Source organism: Microtus pennsylvanicus, chromosome 1, assembly GCF_037038515.1.
Source record: "Microtus pennsylvanicus isolate mMicPen1 chromosome 1, mMicPen1.hap1, whole genome shotgun sequence".
Taxonomy (NCBI): Eukaryota; Metazoa; Chordata; class Mammalia; order Rodentia; family Cricetidae; genus Microtus; species Microtus pennsylvanicus.
Window position 1 is genome coordinate 107,624,236 of NC_134579.1, and position 12,893 is coordinate 107,637,128.

General features: G+C 45.0%; 1 protein-coding gene across 1 annotated transcript; it reads right to left on the reverse strand.

The window, feature by feature from the left end:
• Positions 1 to 8,779: 8,779 nt before the first annotated feature.
• On the reverse strand, positions 8,780 to 12,893 carry Nupr2 (nuclear protein 2, transcriptional regulator). Its single transcript, XM_075957316.1, has 2 exons — positions 12,578 to 12,893; positions 8,780 to 9,634 (listed from the first exon to the last, which is right to left on the reverse strand). The coding sequence occupies exon 1, from the start codon at positions 12,888 to 12,890 to the stop codon at positions 12,582 to 12,584; it is 309 nt and encodes a 102-aa protein (XP_075813431.1). The 5' UTR covers positions 12,891 to 12,893; the 3' UTR covers positions 8,780 to 9,634; positions 12,578 to 12,581.

Here is a 12,893-nt window from a genome sequence, read left to right on the forward strand (position 1 = left end):
TCCTCGATTTATTTTTGTTTGTTTATTCTGTAGCCCAGGCTGGACTAACACTTGTGGCAATTCTCCTGCCTCACCTAGCCTCACATGGGATTATAGACATGCCCAGCTTGCTAGTCATTTAAAAAAAAAAAAAAAAACAGAACTCTTTCTATTTTCCTTCTAGACAGGGTCTCCTGTAACACAGGCTGGCCTCCAGATTACTGTGTAGCTGAGGATACCCTTGAATTCTGGGTCCTGCTTGCACCTGTAGAGGGTTGAGATTGCAAGAGAGAACCTTCATACCCTAACTACGTGTATATCCTCCCCTGCCTCTTTCTTCTTCTTTGGTATAGCATTTTCCAGACTCCCTTCCTCCCCCAAACAAAGTTTCTTTGTATAGCCCTGGTTGTTCTTGAGCCTGGAACTCACAGAGATCCACCTGCCTCTGCCTCCTGAGTGCTAAGATTAAAGGCGTGTGTCACCACTGCCCTGCTTCCCAGACTCTTTTTTAAAACTTATTTTTATTTTATGTGTATGAGCAATGGTTCTCAACCTGTGGGTGGTGATCCCTTGAGGGTCGTTAGGCTATCACGTTTCCTTCCAGTGGTCTAAGGAACTGTCCCCCTCCGGGAGGTCTATCCACTTGCTGACAGACCCACATAAGTACCCGTACTGTATGAAAGGGTTGCAGCATTAGGAAGGTTGAGAACCACTGCTCTAAAGGGCACCTTAAGGGGGAAGCCCAGAGTCAGAACTAGCACTAAATCCTGATATACCATTAAGTCCCCTGTGCTCTTATTAAGAAAAAGAAAAAAAGAGAAAAAAGAGAAGCATAATTCTGCCAGGTGTGCAAGGTGAGCCTGGGTAATAACTGTTTGGAAGAGCAGCTCTGGTATACTTAAGAGATAACTCTGGCAATGTCTTTGTTGTGTAAATCTCCCATTGGCCCAAGTGGCCAGACCTGAAGTGTCCAATCTCGGTTTAAATTATTCAAAGTGTAACCCTGGATGGGGACCAGAAAGAGATTTGAGAATGACAGCATATATGGAATACATAAGCCTAGGGGTGGGTGTTGATGAAACCTCCGGTTTGATGCGCCTACCTGAGTAGTAGCCAGCGCTGAATGGGAGCTATTATTAAAAATAAAATTGGGGCCGGAGAGATGGCTCATTGGTTAACATACTGACTACTCTTCCAGAGGACCCTGGTTCAATTCCCAGCATCCGCAGGCTAGCTCACAACTGTCTGTTCCAGTTCCAGAGGACCAAATACCAATGCACATAAAATAAAAATAAATTTATTTTAAAAACTACCTAAATAAAAAACACTTCATTTATTATTTACTTATTGATACAGTTTTTCTGTGTGGCCTTGGCCGTCCTGGAATTAGCTCTATAGAGCCCGGTGTTCTATAGGGGCAGGCATTTTAGTTTCTGCTCAGCAAGGTTTTATTTTTGTCTTGTTTTCTGAGACAAGGTTTCTCTATATAACAGTACTGTCTGTCCTGGAACTCACTTCTGTAGACCAGGGTGGCCTCAAACTCGCCGAGATCCATGTACCTCTGCCTCCCGAGTGCTGATCTACAGAGCTAATTCTAGGACACCCAAAGCCACACAAATAAACACTGTCTCAAAAAAAAAAAAGAAAGTAAAAAAAGAGGGGGGAGAGAGAGAGAGAGAACGAGAATGAATGAGCAGGACAGACCTCTAAAATGTTATCTGTGTGCATCTGTGTGTGCGCTGATGTAAATGTTTGTGAGGGCAGAGCTTGTGGAGGTCAGAGGTGGTCCGGGAGGTCCTTCTGTCTATGTAGGTTTTTATTGGTTAATGAATAAAGAACTGCTTTGAGCCTATGACAAGGGCAGAACAGAACTAGGCTGGGAAAATTAGGCTGTATGCTAGGACAAAGAGTGGAGTTGGAGAGAAGCCATGGATCCACCATCTGAGGCAGATGCTGGGAAGTTTAGCTGGTAAGCCATAGGCACGTGGTGATATACAGATTAATAGAAATGGATTAAATTAATATGAGTTAGCCAATAAGAAGCTAAAACTAATGGGCCAAGTAGTGATCTAATTAACACAGTTTCTTTGTGATTATTTTGGGTCTAAGCTAGCCAAGTGGCTGGAAACCAACAAGTGGCCCTCTTCCAACAAACTGGCATGCCAACATGGTGGACTAAGTCCATGTAAAACCTGAGGGGGCTTAGAAAGGAACTCGAGACACACAAAAGCAGAGTTTAGCCGCATTTCTTTTCCAGCTGGCGGCTTGCTGCAGCTCCTTTAAGAGAGATTTTCCTGATTCAGTGGTAGCAGGGGGAAAAAACGTGCTGTTGTGAAATGCCAGCTTTCTGAGTCTTGCTACTAAGCACAAACTCTGACTCTTTCAGGCAGGAGGTCAGGCTTCAGAGCATTTGAGTGGGGTTTGTGAGCAGACTGCTGCAGCTTGCTTAATGGTGGTATGGACTGGCTGTGTGCCTGAGAATGGGGCTGTGGGCATGGCTCTCAGAGGCATGAGGGGCTCCACCATGCTGGACTGGGTGGGCAAGCAGGAAGTACCATATATGCCATAGTAATGGCACAGCTTAAGTTTCAGACTGGGCGGGCAAGCAGTGAGTACCATACATGCCATAGTAATGATGCAGCTTAAGTTTTACAAAGCGCTTAGCATTTTAAAAAGTGCTCCTGGACAGTAAAGAATTACAGATATGCAATAAAGACAAATCCAGATGAGTCACAGTGCTGGATAAATATATGTGGGCTTGGGAGAGAGAAGAAAAAGAGTATAGAGAGTTATAAAAAGAAGTAAATGGCTTTTTAAAAAATAAAACAAAGTCTTTAAAGAGACAGAGTACAGACGGTCATAGATGAAAAGGAGTAAAGAAAAATAAGGCATGTAAAAATGGAAAATTCACAGAAAGTCTGGATTATGTATATTATTGTATTTTCTTTGAATTTTTTGACTGTGAATAAGCTTAGTACAGAGAGAAATTTCATTGTATGGGCTGCTAAGCTAAACCAACCAACATGTATATTATAAAGGTATCATGACCTCCAAATTTGGGTCTAAGGATATGTTGCTTTGCTGGGCAGTGGTGGTGCACACCTTTAATCCTAGCACTAGGGAGTCAGAGGCGGGCAGATCTCTGTGAGTTCGAGGCCAGCCTGGTCTACAAGAGCTAGTTCCAGGACAGGAACCAAAAGCTATGGAGAAACCCTGTCTCGAAAAATCAAAAAAAAAAAGGGGGGGGGGATATGTTGCTTTGGAAAAGAGGTTCTTCTCTTGTTTCCACAGAGGATGAGAACCGGTGGATTGCTTCCAGACTGGTGTGGTTTGATGGAACAAGATCCCCCGAAGGTTATTGTGAACACCCCCAAAAATAACTATGCCCAACAATCAGCAGAAAGCAGTATGGAGAAAACTATACTCATATTCCCATATATTGTCTATAAATGTTTGTTTATATTTAAAGGGGGATATGATATAGATATGAATAATTTGCATTGGTATGGATCTTGGTTTATTGAAACAAATTTAAGGTCAATTTTGTTATATGTATATGTATTTCTGATCTTTTTTTTTTTTTGGTTTTTCGAGACAGGGTTTCTGTGTAGCTTTGGTGCCTGTCCTGGAACTAGCTCTTGTAGACCAGGCTGGCCTCAAACTCACAGAGATCCACCTGCCTCTGCCTCCCGAGTGCTGGAATTAAAGGCGTGTGCCACCACCGCCTGGCTGTATTTCTGATCTTGATTAAGGTATTATGTTTGTGTAACTCATTTAAAAATGTAATGTATAGCCGGGCGGTGGTGGCACATGTCTTTAATCCCAGCACTTGGGAGGCAGAGGCAGGCGGATCTCTGTGAGTTCGAGACCAGCCTGGTCTACAAGAGCTAGTTCCAGGACAGGCTCCAAAACCACAGAGAAACCCTGTCTCGAAAAAGAAAAAAAAATGTAATGTATAATTAAGAAATATAAGTTAATAGATACTCATCTATATATCAGTCAAGCTTGTTGTTAGATTTTCTAGATGTATAGAGATATAATTCAGTTAGATAGGTATTCTTCAAGTCTTTCAGAGACCTTCAGAATATGGCATTTAAAATGTTTAAAAACATAAGACTTTTCATGACAGTGAGACACATCTATTCCTGGCAGCACCAAGTTACTTCAAGAGGCTCCTTATGGAGTTGGTTAGCCATATGGGCAAGAAACTGCTCTTGCCTGGACTACTTGACTGAACATGCAGGACCCATAAAGAAATGACTGCTGAACTTGCTAAAGGTGAAATGGTCCTTTGGGGTTCCTGCTTCATAAAAGACTCAATAGACATTCTGCAAGATACAAAAGAAAGTGACTGGCAAACTGCCAATATAGGCAGAACTGTCTTTGAAATTTCATGCTTCATGAAAAAGTCTGCTGGATACTATGGGCCTGTAGGCTGAAGGTGGGTGCCCCAATGTTACGGAAGAACTTTGGGTGACTGAGCAACAAGATGTCTCTGTCAGTTCTAGAGTTTTGGAAGTTGATTACAATGCATGTCCTGTTTACTTAGGTAATATTATATCCTTCTGGAGACTTTGATGGAGTTGAAGAATTTATAGTTATAGTTTTCCTTAGTTGTGATAAAAGATTAAGTAGATATAAATATTATAAATGTAATTCTTGCTTGATACCTGTCTTTGTTTTGTTTTTTGAGACAGGGTTTCCCTGTGTAACAGTCCTAGCTGTCCTGGAACTAGCTCTTGTAGACCAGGCTGGCCTCGAACTCACAGGGAGTGCTGGGATTAAAGGCATGTGCCACCACAGCCCAGCCCTGTTTTGTTATATATAATTTTACTATGTTAAAGCTAAAGCATTCCTTTTTGTTTAAACAGAACAGGAGAAATGATATAGGAGGTCCTTCTGTCTGTGTGTTGCTTTTATTGGTTAATGAATAAAGAACTGCGTTGAACCTATGGCAGGGAAGAACAGAACTAGGTGGGGAAAACTAGGCTGTATGCTAGGAGAAAGAAGGGCAGAGTCAAAGAGAAGCCATGGAGCCACCACCTGAGACAGAAGCTGGGAACTTTAGCTGGTAAGTCACTGCCATGTGGTGATACACAGGTTAATAGAAATGGGTTAAATTAATATGAGTTAGCTAATAAGAAGCTAAAACTAATGGGCCAAGCAGTGATTTAATTAATACAGTTTTTGTGTGATTATTTGGAGTCTAAGCTAACTGGGTGGCCGGGAACCAACAAGCAGCCCTCCTCCAACATCAGAGGACAAATTTTGGGAGTCAGTTCTCTCCTTCGATCATGGGGGTTCCAGGAATTGATCTCAAGTCATCATGTTTGGCATCAGGCACCTTTATCCACCAAGCTGTCTTTGCTACCCCAGGACAGGACCCTTGAACAAGAACATCAAATTGAGTTGATGAGTTGGAGAAGAAGCAATCTTATTAAGGATGTGAGCATTTCAGGAGGGAATAGCAGTTACAAAAACTGTAAAGCCTGGACTTTGTGATAATTGGGATAAAATGCTCATCTTGGTTTTGTGGTGTTGGGGATTGAACATCGGGACTAAGCACATATTAAATAGCACTTGTGTTGAGTTATAACCTCAGGTTCTGTGATTGGTTTTTGTTTGTTTGGGGTTTTGGTTTGGTTTGGTTTAGTTTGGTTTTGGTTTTTCGAGACATGGTTTCTCTGTGTAATAGCCGTGGCTGTCCTGGAACTCACTTTGTAGACCAAGCTGAACTCAAACTCACAGAGATCTGTCTGCCTCTCCTCCTGAGTACTGGAAGTAAAGGCGTGTGCCACCACTGCCTGGCTCGATGATAAACTGTTGTATAGAACTGTGGGAGAGAGAAACCGTCTCTTTCTCAGGTTGTTTTGGTCGTGGTGTCTCATTACAACAATAGTAACCCTAACTAAGGCAATCATGCCCTGTTATTCCCACTTCACAAATGGGAAAAGCAACTGGAGGAAGCTGAAAGCAGTTGTGACATGCTGCAGCGGGAAAGCCCAAAGCCTCTGCTCTAAGTTAGGTTGTTCCTCTCAGTAAAGCCTCCCTTGCCTAGACAAGACATTACTGAAAGGTGCAGAGGGACTGACTGTGGGTGGAAGAGAAACAAAAACTACCTGCAGCTTTGGCTGACCTGTCTAACTCCACTCTGGTCTGAAAAAGAGTTTGTGTGTGAAGTATACATTTCCGGGCTGAGGAAAAGAAGCTAAAAAGAGGGAATGTTGGGGCTGGAGAGATGGCTCAGTGGTTAAGAGCATTGCCTGCTCTTCCAAAAGTACTGAGTTCAATTCCCGGCAACCACATGGTGGCTCACAACCATCTGTAATGAGGTCTGATGCCCTCTTCTGGCATGCAGACATACACACAGACAGAATATTGTATACATAACAAATAAATAAATATTAAAAAAAATAGTTTAAAGAACAACGGGCATCTGTCTTCTATCATCTTTAATGATGTCTTCTCTTTAGTGGCCTCAGGCATCTGATGTCCATGTCTCCTTTAGTTTTCAGTACAGGAGGGAGAAGTATACATACTTAGCCTTATTTGAAAAGTAGGACAATTAGAAAAAAAAAAGAGGGAATGTTTTTGACTCCCTGCTGGTGTGGAGTACCTAAAATCTTTCTTTAAAATCTTGGAGACATTTAAAACATACATTTGAGGCATGGCAGTGGTGGCATACACCTTTACTCCCAGGCAGAGGCAGGCAGATCTCCGAGTTCAAGGCCAGCCTGGTCTACAGAGTGAGTTCCAGGACAGCCAGGCTACACAGAGAAACTGTCCCAAAAAAAAGAACAAAACAAAAAGAGAGAGAGAAAGAAGAGAAGAGAAGAGACGAGACACATCATTCATCAGTTAGCATGAAAAAAAAATGAGCCTCCGATTTAAAAAAAAAAATTTCAAAAATATTGTTAAGCTCAGCCTGGCAGTGCATGCTTTAATTCCAATATTCAGAAGAGACAGGGGGATCTCTGTGAGTATGAAGTCAGCTTGGTCTACGTGCCAATTTTGAAGGCAGCCAGGGCTACATAGTGAGGCCTTGCCTTAAGAGAGAAAGAGAGAAGGAAGATAGCAAAAAAGAACCACCCAGCCCTGAAAAACAAACAAACAAACAAACAACCAAATGGAAAAGGTTATTAAAATATGGCTGGCTTAAGCATAATTTTTATCAGACCCCAGAGCTACATCCTAGGGATGAGTACATGTGAAACCCTCACGTGCAACACACGCCAGGCGCACAGCTACCAGGACCAGGCCACTCCCGCATGATCTCTGCATGTTACGTGCCCGCATTTGTTCTGGTTTCCTTTCTGTTGTGAAAATAATCAGAGAAAAAGCAAGTTAGGGGAGCAAAGGGTTTACTTGGCTTCCGCTTCCAGGGCACCGCCCATCACTGAGGGAAGTCAGGGCAAGAACTCAGGCGGGAGTGTGAAGCAGGAGCCACAGAGCAATGCTGCTTGCTGTCTCGCTTCAGCTACTTTCCGTCATGTTTGAGACAGGCTTTAACTATGTAGACCAGGCTGGCCTGGAACTCACTATGGAGCCCAGGCTGGCCTCAAACCCAGAGAAATCTGTCTGCCTCTACCTCCGAAGTGCTGATATTAAAGACATTAAAGACACCAAAACAGGTTTTCCTATTTATACAAGGCCACCTTCCAAGGGGATGGTACCACCCATATTGGACTGGGTTCTTCCTACTCATTTATCAAGACAACCCCCCACTGCCTTGTTGGCAAAACAGTTTTATCTAGGGCATTGCTCAATAGAGGCTTTCCTTCTCAGATGACTGTAGGCTGTGCCAAATTTAACCAGGGGACTGGAGAGACAGCACAGTGGTTAACATTGTTTACTGAGCTTCCAGATGACCTGCCTTTGGTCTCTAGCACCCACAGCAGATGGCTTACAACTGCCTATATTAATTGCAGCTTCAGGGGACCCGACACTCTCTTCTGGCCTCTGGGATTACCAGAATACACATGACATATACACAAACAGACACATACATTTTTTCAAAAAGATGTATTTGTTTATTACGTATATAGTATTCTGTCTGCAAGATTGTGGGCACACCAGAAGGCGCCAGATCTCATTACAGATGGTTGTGAGCCACCCTGTGATTGCTTGGAATTGAACTCAGGGCCTCTGGAAGAGCAGTCAATGCTCTTAACCTCTAAGCATTTCTCCAGTCCCTACATAATTTTTTTTTAAGAAGCTAACTAGGGCATTATTAGAATCTCTTTCTTAAAATGGAGACTGCAGCAGCCATGTCAAAGAGCTCTGGTGAAACAAGCGAGACCTCAGCAACTGTTGAATATGGCCTACTCTTAAGGTCTCTCAAAGCCCAGGCCGGCCCTGAACTTACAAAGAATGACCTCAAACTTCTGATCTTTAGACCTGCAACTCCCAAGTGCTGGGATTACAGGCATGTTCTACCTGCCACACACCCAATTAATGTAGGCTCTAAGGCTGAAATCCATAGCTTCTAGTACGCTAGGCAAACACTCTACCACAATATCTTACTGTAATGCATATTAAAACCTCCAGTCTGATGCCTGGTGGTGGGCGGTGGCGGGTGGTGGCGCACGCCTTTAATACCAGCACTCCAGAGACAGAGGCAGGCAGATCTTTGAGTTCAAATCCAGCCTGCTCTTCAGGGCGAGTTGCAGGACAGTCAGGACTACACAGAGAAACCCTGTCTTGAGAATGAACAAACAAAAACCTTCAGCCTGAAGTGGTAGTGAGTATATTTAATTTCAACACTCAGGAGGCAGAGGTAGACAGAACTCGTGAGCTCCTGGCCAGACTGGTTTCTGCAGCAAGTTTCAGGACAGCCAAGGCTACATAGAGAGACCCAATCTCAATCATTCCCCAAAATACTACCCCCAAAACCAAAACCGAACTTTCAGGGATGGCATATGGGTAGAATTTTTCCTGTAAAGCATCCTATCTTGGGTCTCCCCGGTTCACTGTTTGTGGTGGGTGTGGGTGTGCACTCATGTGCATGTGCACACACGCACAAACTTGAGCGTGAGTATGGACATGTAGAGGCAATTACCCACGATCAGCTATGGATCTTTAGGACACATCCATCTTTTTTTTTTTAAAGGCAGTGTTGCTCATTGGCCTGGACCGCATAAGGCAGGTTATACTAGTTGGCCGGTGAGCCCCAGGAATTTGTCTCTACCTTCCAAACACTGGGCCACTGCGCTGGCTTTTTAAAAAACATGGCTTTTCAAGATCAAACTCAGGCTTTGGTTGCAATCACTTTAGCAAACGAGTTATCTCCCCAGCCTTGTGATCTCTTCTTCACACTTTACAGTCCAAGCACTTACTGGCAACCAGTTACCACCTTGGTGCGGGGGTGGGGAGGTGGGGGGTGGAAGGCACAGGGACAGGACAAACCTAAGTTGGGGGAGGGGGGTGGGGGAAGGGGGAGGGAGGAAACCCAGAAGAGTTAAAATGCATTCTTGTTCTCTTTTAATTGAAAACCCTAAAGAGGCACACCCACTTGGAAACTACTTCCTTAATAATTATTTAGTGAGGAAGGAAAGATTGAAGCGGTAAGCTTAAAAACTGTCAAAAAAGGCCTGCTGACCAACATGGAGGAACTCGGTGGCGGGCGAAAATACTTTTAAGAGGTCTTTCAGGTTTCCTGTAGAAAATAAGAAAGAAACGAACATCAGTTATCCCCTGCCCAGGTCTTACAAAGAGCACTAGAAGTTCCTAGTTCTCTCTCCTGCGAGACCAGGTGTCACTCCAGCCCATGGGGATCTGAAACTCACAACAAAGCCCAGGCTGGATGCCTGGGATCCTCCTGCCTCTGCCTCCTGAGGGCAAGGAGAACAGGTCAGAGCCACTAGTCGGTTGTTTTTGTTGTTGTTTTTTTTTAGGCAGGGTCTCAAGTAGCCCAGGCTGACCTCAGACTGTGTAACCAAGGATAACCATAAACTTTTGATCCTCCTTCCTCCCCCTCCCTCATGCCAAGATTACTGGTACATAGTCAGTGCTGGTGACTGACCCTGGGAAGTTATACACACTGGGAGAACACTGTCAGCTGAGCTGCTTCTCAGCTGCTTCCTTTGTTGTCTCATGTAGCCCAGGCTAGCCTCAAACTGACTATGTAGCCAATAATCTTTAACTTTTTAAAAATCTTTTAATTATATAAAAAAAAATTATGAGCCAAGCAGCGGTGGTACATGCCTTTAATCCCAGCACTTGGGAGACAACGGCAGGCAAATCTCTGTAAGTTCGAGGCCAGCCTGGTCTACACAGTGAGTGAAAGGACAGGCTCCACAGCTACAGAGAAATCCTGTCTCAAAAAACCAAATAGCGGCTGGAGAGATGGCTCAGTGGTTAAGAGCATTGCCTGCTCTTCCAAAGGTCCTGAGTTCAATTCCCAGCAACCACATGGTGGCTCACAATCATCTGTAATGAGGTCTGGTGCCCTCTTGTGGCCTGCAGACATACACAGACTATTGTATACATAATAAATAAATAAATAAATAAATAAATAAATAAATAAATAAATAAATAACTTGTTTAAAAAAAATAATATGCCGGGCGATGGTGGCACTCCTTTAATCCCAGCACTCGGGAAGCAGAGGCAGGCGGATCTCCGTGAGTTTGAGACCAGCCTGGTCTACAGAGCTAGTTCCAGGACAGGCTCCAAAGCCACAGAGAAACCCTGTCTCGAAAAACAAAATAATAATAATAATAAATAAATAAAATAAAAATATTTGTGTTTGCCCAAATATACGTCTGTGTATGAAGTGCATGCAGTCTCCTCGGAGGCCAGAGTGGGTATTAGATCCTCTCGAATTGGAGTTACAGATGGATATGAGGCACCGGATGTAGGTGGGGGGAACCAATCCTGTGTCCTCTGAAAGAGCACTGCTGAGCCACCTCCAGTCTCTGACCTTGAAACCTTGAACTTCTGACCCCCTCACCTCTTCCCTAGAGCAGAGAGGAGTACAGGTGTGCACCATCATACCTGGTTTTTGTCTCCTGGTTTGTTGTTTTTTTTTTTTTAAGATTTATTTATTATGTACAGTGTTCTGCCTGCGTGTATGCTTGCAGGCCAGAAGAGGGCACCAGATCTCATTACGGGTGGCATGAGACTAGGAATTGAACTCAGGACCTCTGGAAGAGCAGTCAGTGCTCTTAACCTCTGAGGCATCTCTCCGGCCCTTGTCTCCTGTTTTGTTGGTTCTTTTTTTTTTTTCCGTTTGTTTTTGTTTTTGTCAACTTGACACATACTAGGGTCATCTGGGAAGACAGAGGTATCAGATTGGCCTGTGGGGGCATTTTCTCAATTAATGATTGATGTGGGAGAGGCCAGCCCACCATAGGCACAATCACCTGGGCAAGGGTACTGGGAGATACAAGAAAGGCAAGGGAACATGAACCTCTAAGGACTGTTCTTCAATTCCTGCCTTTGGGTCCCTGCCCTGACCTCATCTTTAAACTGAAAGAAACCCTTTCCTGCCCAAGGTGCTTTGGTCGCGAGGCGTCTGTCACAGCAATACAAAGCAAACAAGGAGGGACTGTTTTGTTTGGAGACATCGCCTCACACTGTGTCCCTGCGTGGTTGGCCTCCAACTCCAGCAGCAGTCTCTGGAGCACTGGGATGGCTTACAAGGGTAAGCTGCCCTGTCTGCCGGAATAGACTTGAGACATATTGTGGCATTTCTGAGCGAGGCCTTTCTCACCGAACTGCAAACTGCCAAACCATAGTCTTTCGCTAGCAGCCAGGAGACACCTGGGAGGGGTCGGGTACAGTTCCAAATAACGCGGGAAGTCTTAGAAAGGTGTGAGAGATGAACGAACATGGTGACACAGACCCGTAATCTCATGGCTGCAGAGGTTGAGGATTGTCACAAATACCATGCCAGCCTGAGCTACACTGGGCCGCATCACTAAAACAACACAGCTGTGACCATGGCCCATGGTTGAAATTTCGGCATTTGGAGGGCAACGGTGGAGGCTGAGGAGTTCCAGGCCAGTTTAGGCGACATGAGACCACTGTGTCAGAAAATAAAAAAATAAAGGCCAGGCAGTGGGGACGCACGCCTTTAATCCCAGCACTCGGGAGGCAGAGACCGATGGATCTCTGTGAGTTTGAGGTCAGCCTGGTCTACAGAGTGAGTTCCTAGACAGCCAGGACTACACAGGGAAACCCTGTCTCGAAAAACCAGAAAATAAAAATAAAACTATTAAAAAGAAGGAGGGCTGGAAAGATGGCTCAGTGGTTAAGAGCACTGGCTGCTCTTCCAGATGTCCTGAGTTCAATTCCCAGCAACCACAGGGTGGCTTGCAACCATCTATAATTGAATCTGATGCCCTCTTCTGGCATGCCAGCAAACATGTAGAGCATTCATACATAGAATATAAATAAAAAAAAGAAAAACAATTTTAAAAAAAAAGAGAGAGAAAGAGCTAGGCATTGTTGCACTTGTCTCATCATCCTAGCTCTTGGAAGCTGGAGACGGGACGAGGTTCAAGGTAATCCTCCACTACACAGGGAGTTCGAGACCAGCCTGAGATAATAGGCGATTCTACTTCCTACCCCCCACCAACGGGCTCTGCTTGCCCATACCCTCTCAGGGCAGGCGCGTGCGCGGCCGCGGTTGCAGCTGGCGTTGGCGCCGCTTGCGCTGCGCGTTGATCAGGATCTGTGCCACCTTGCGCTCGTGGCCGCCGGGCACCGGGTGGTTGGTGCGCAGTTGCTGCTCGCGCCGCGTCCGGCCCTTGCTGCGGCCAGCTCCGGAGGCCGGGAAGTCACGCAGGTAGTAGTAGTCCAGGCAGTCGTACAGCTCGTCGTCGAAGCCCGCAATGGGCAGCGCCTCCGGCGGCGGCGGGCGCACTCGAGCCCGTGGGCGGGAGACGGAAGGACGAGCTGGCGAGTCCATCAC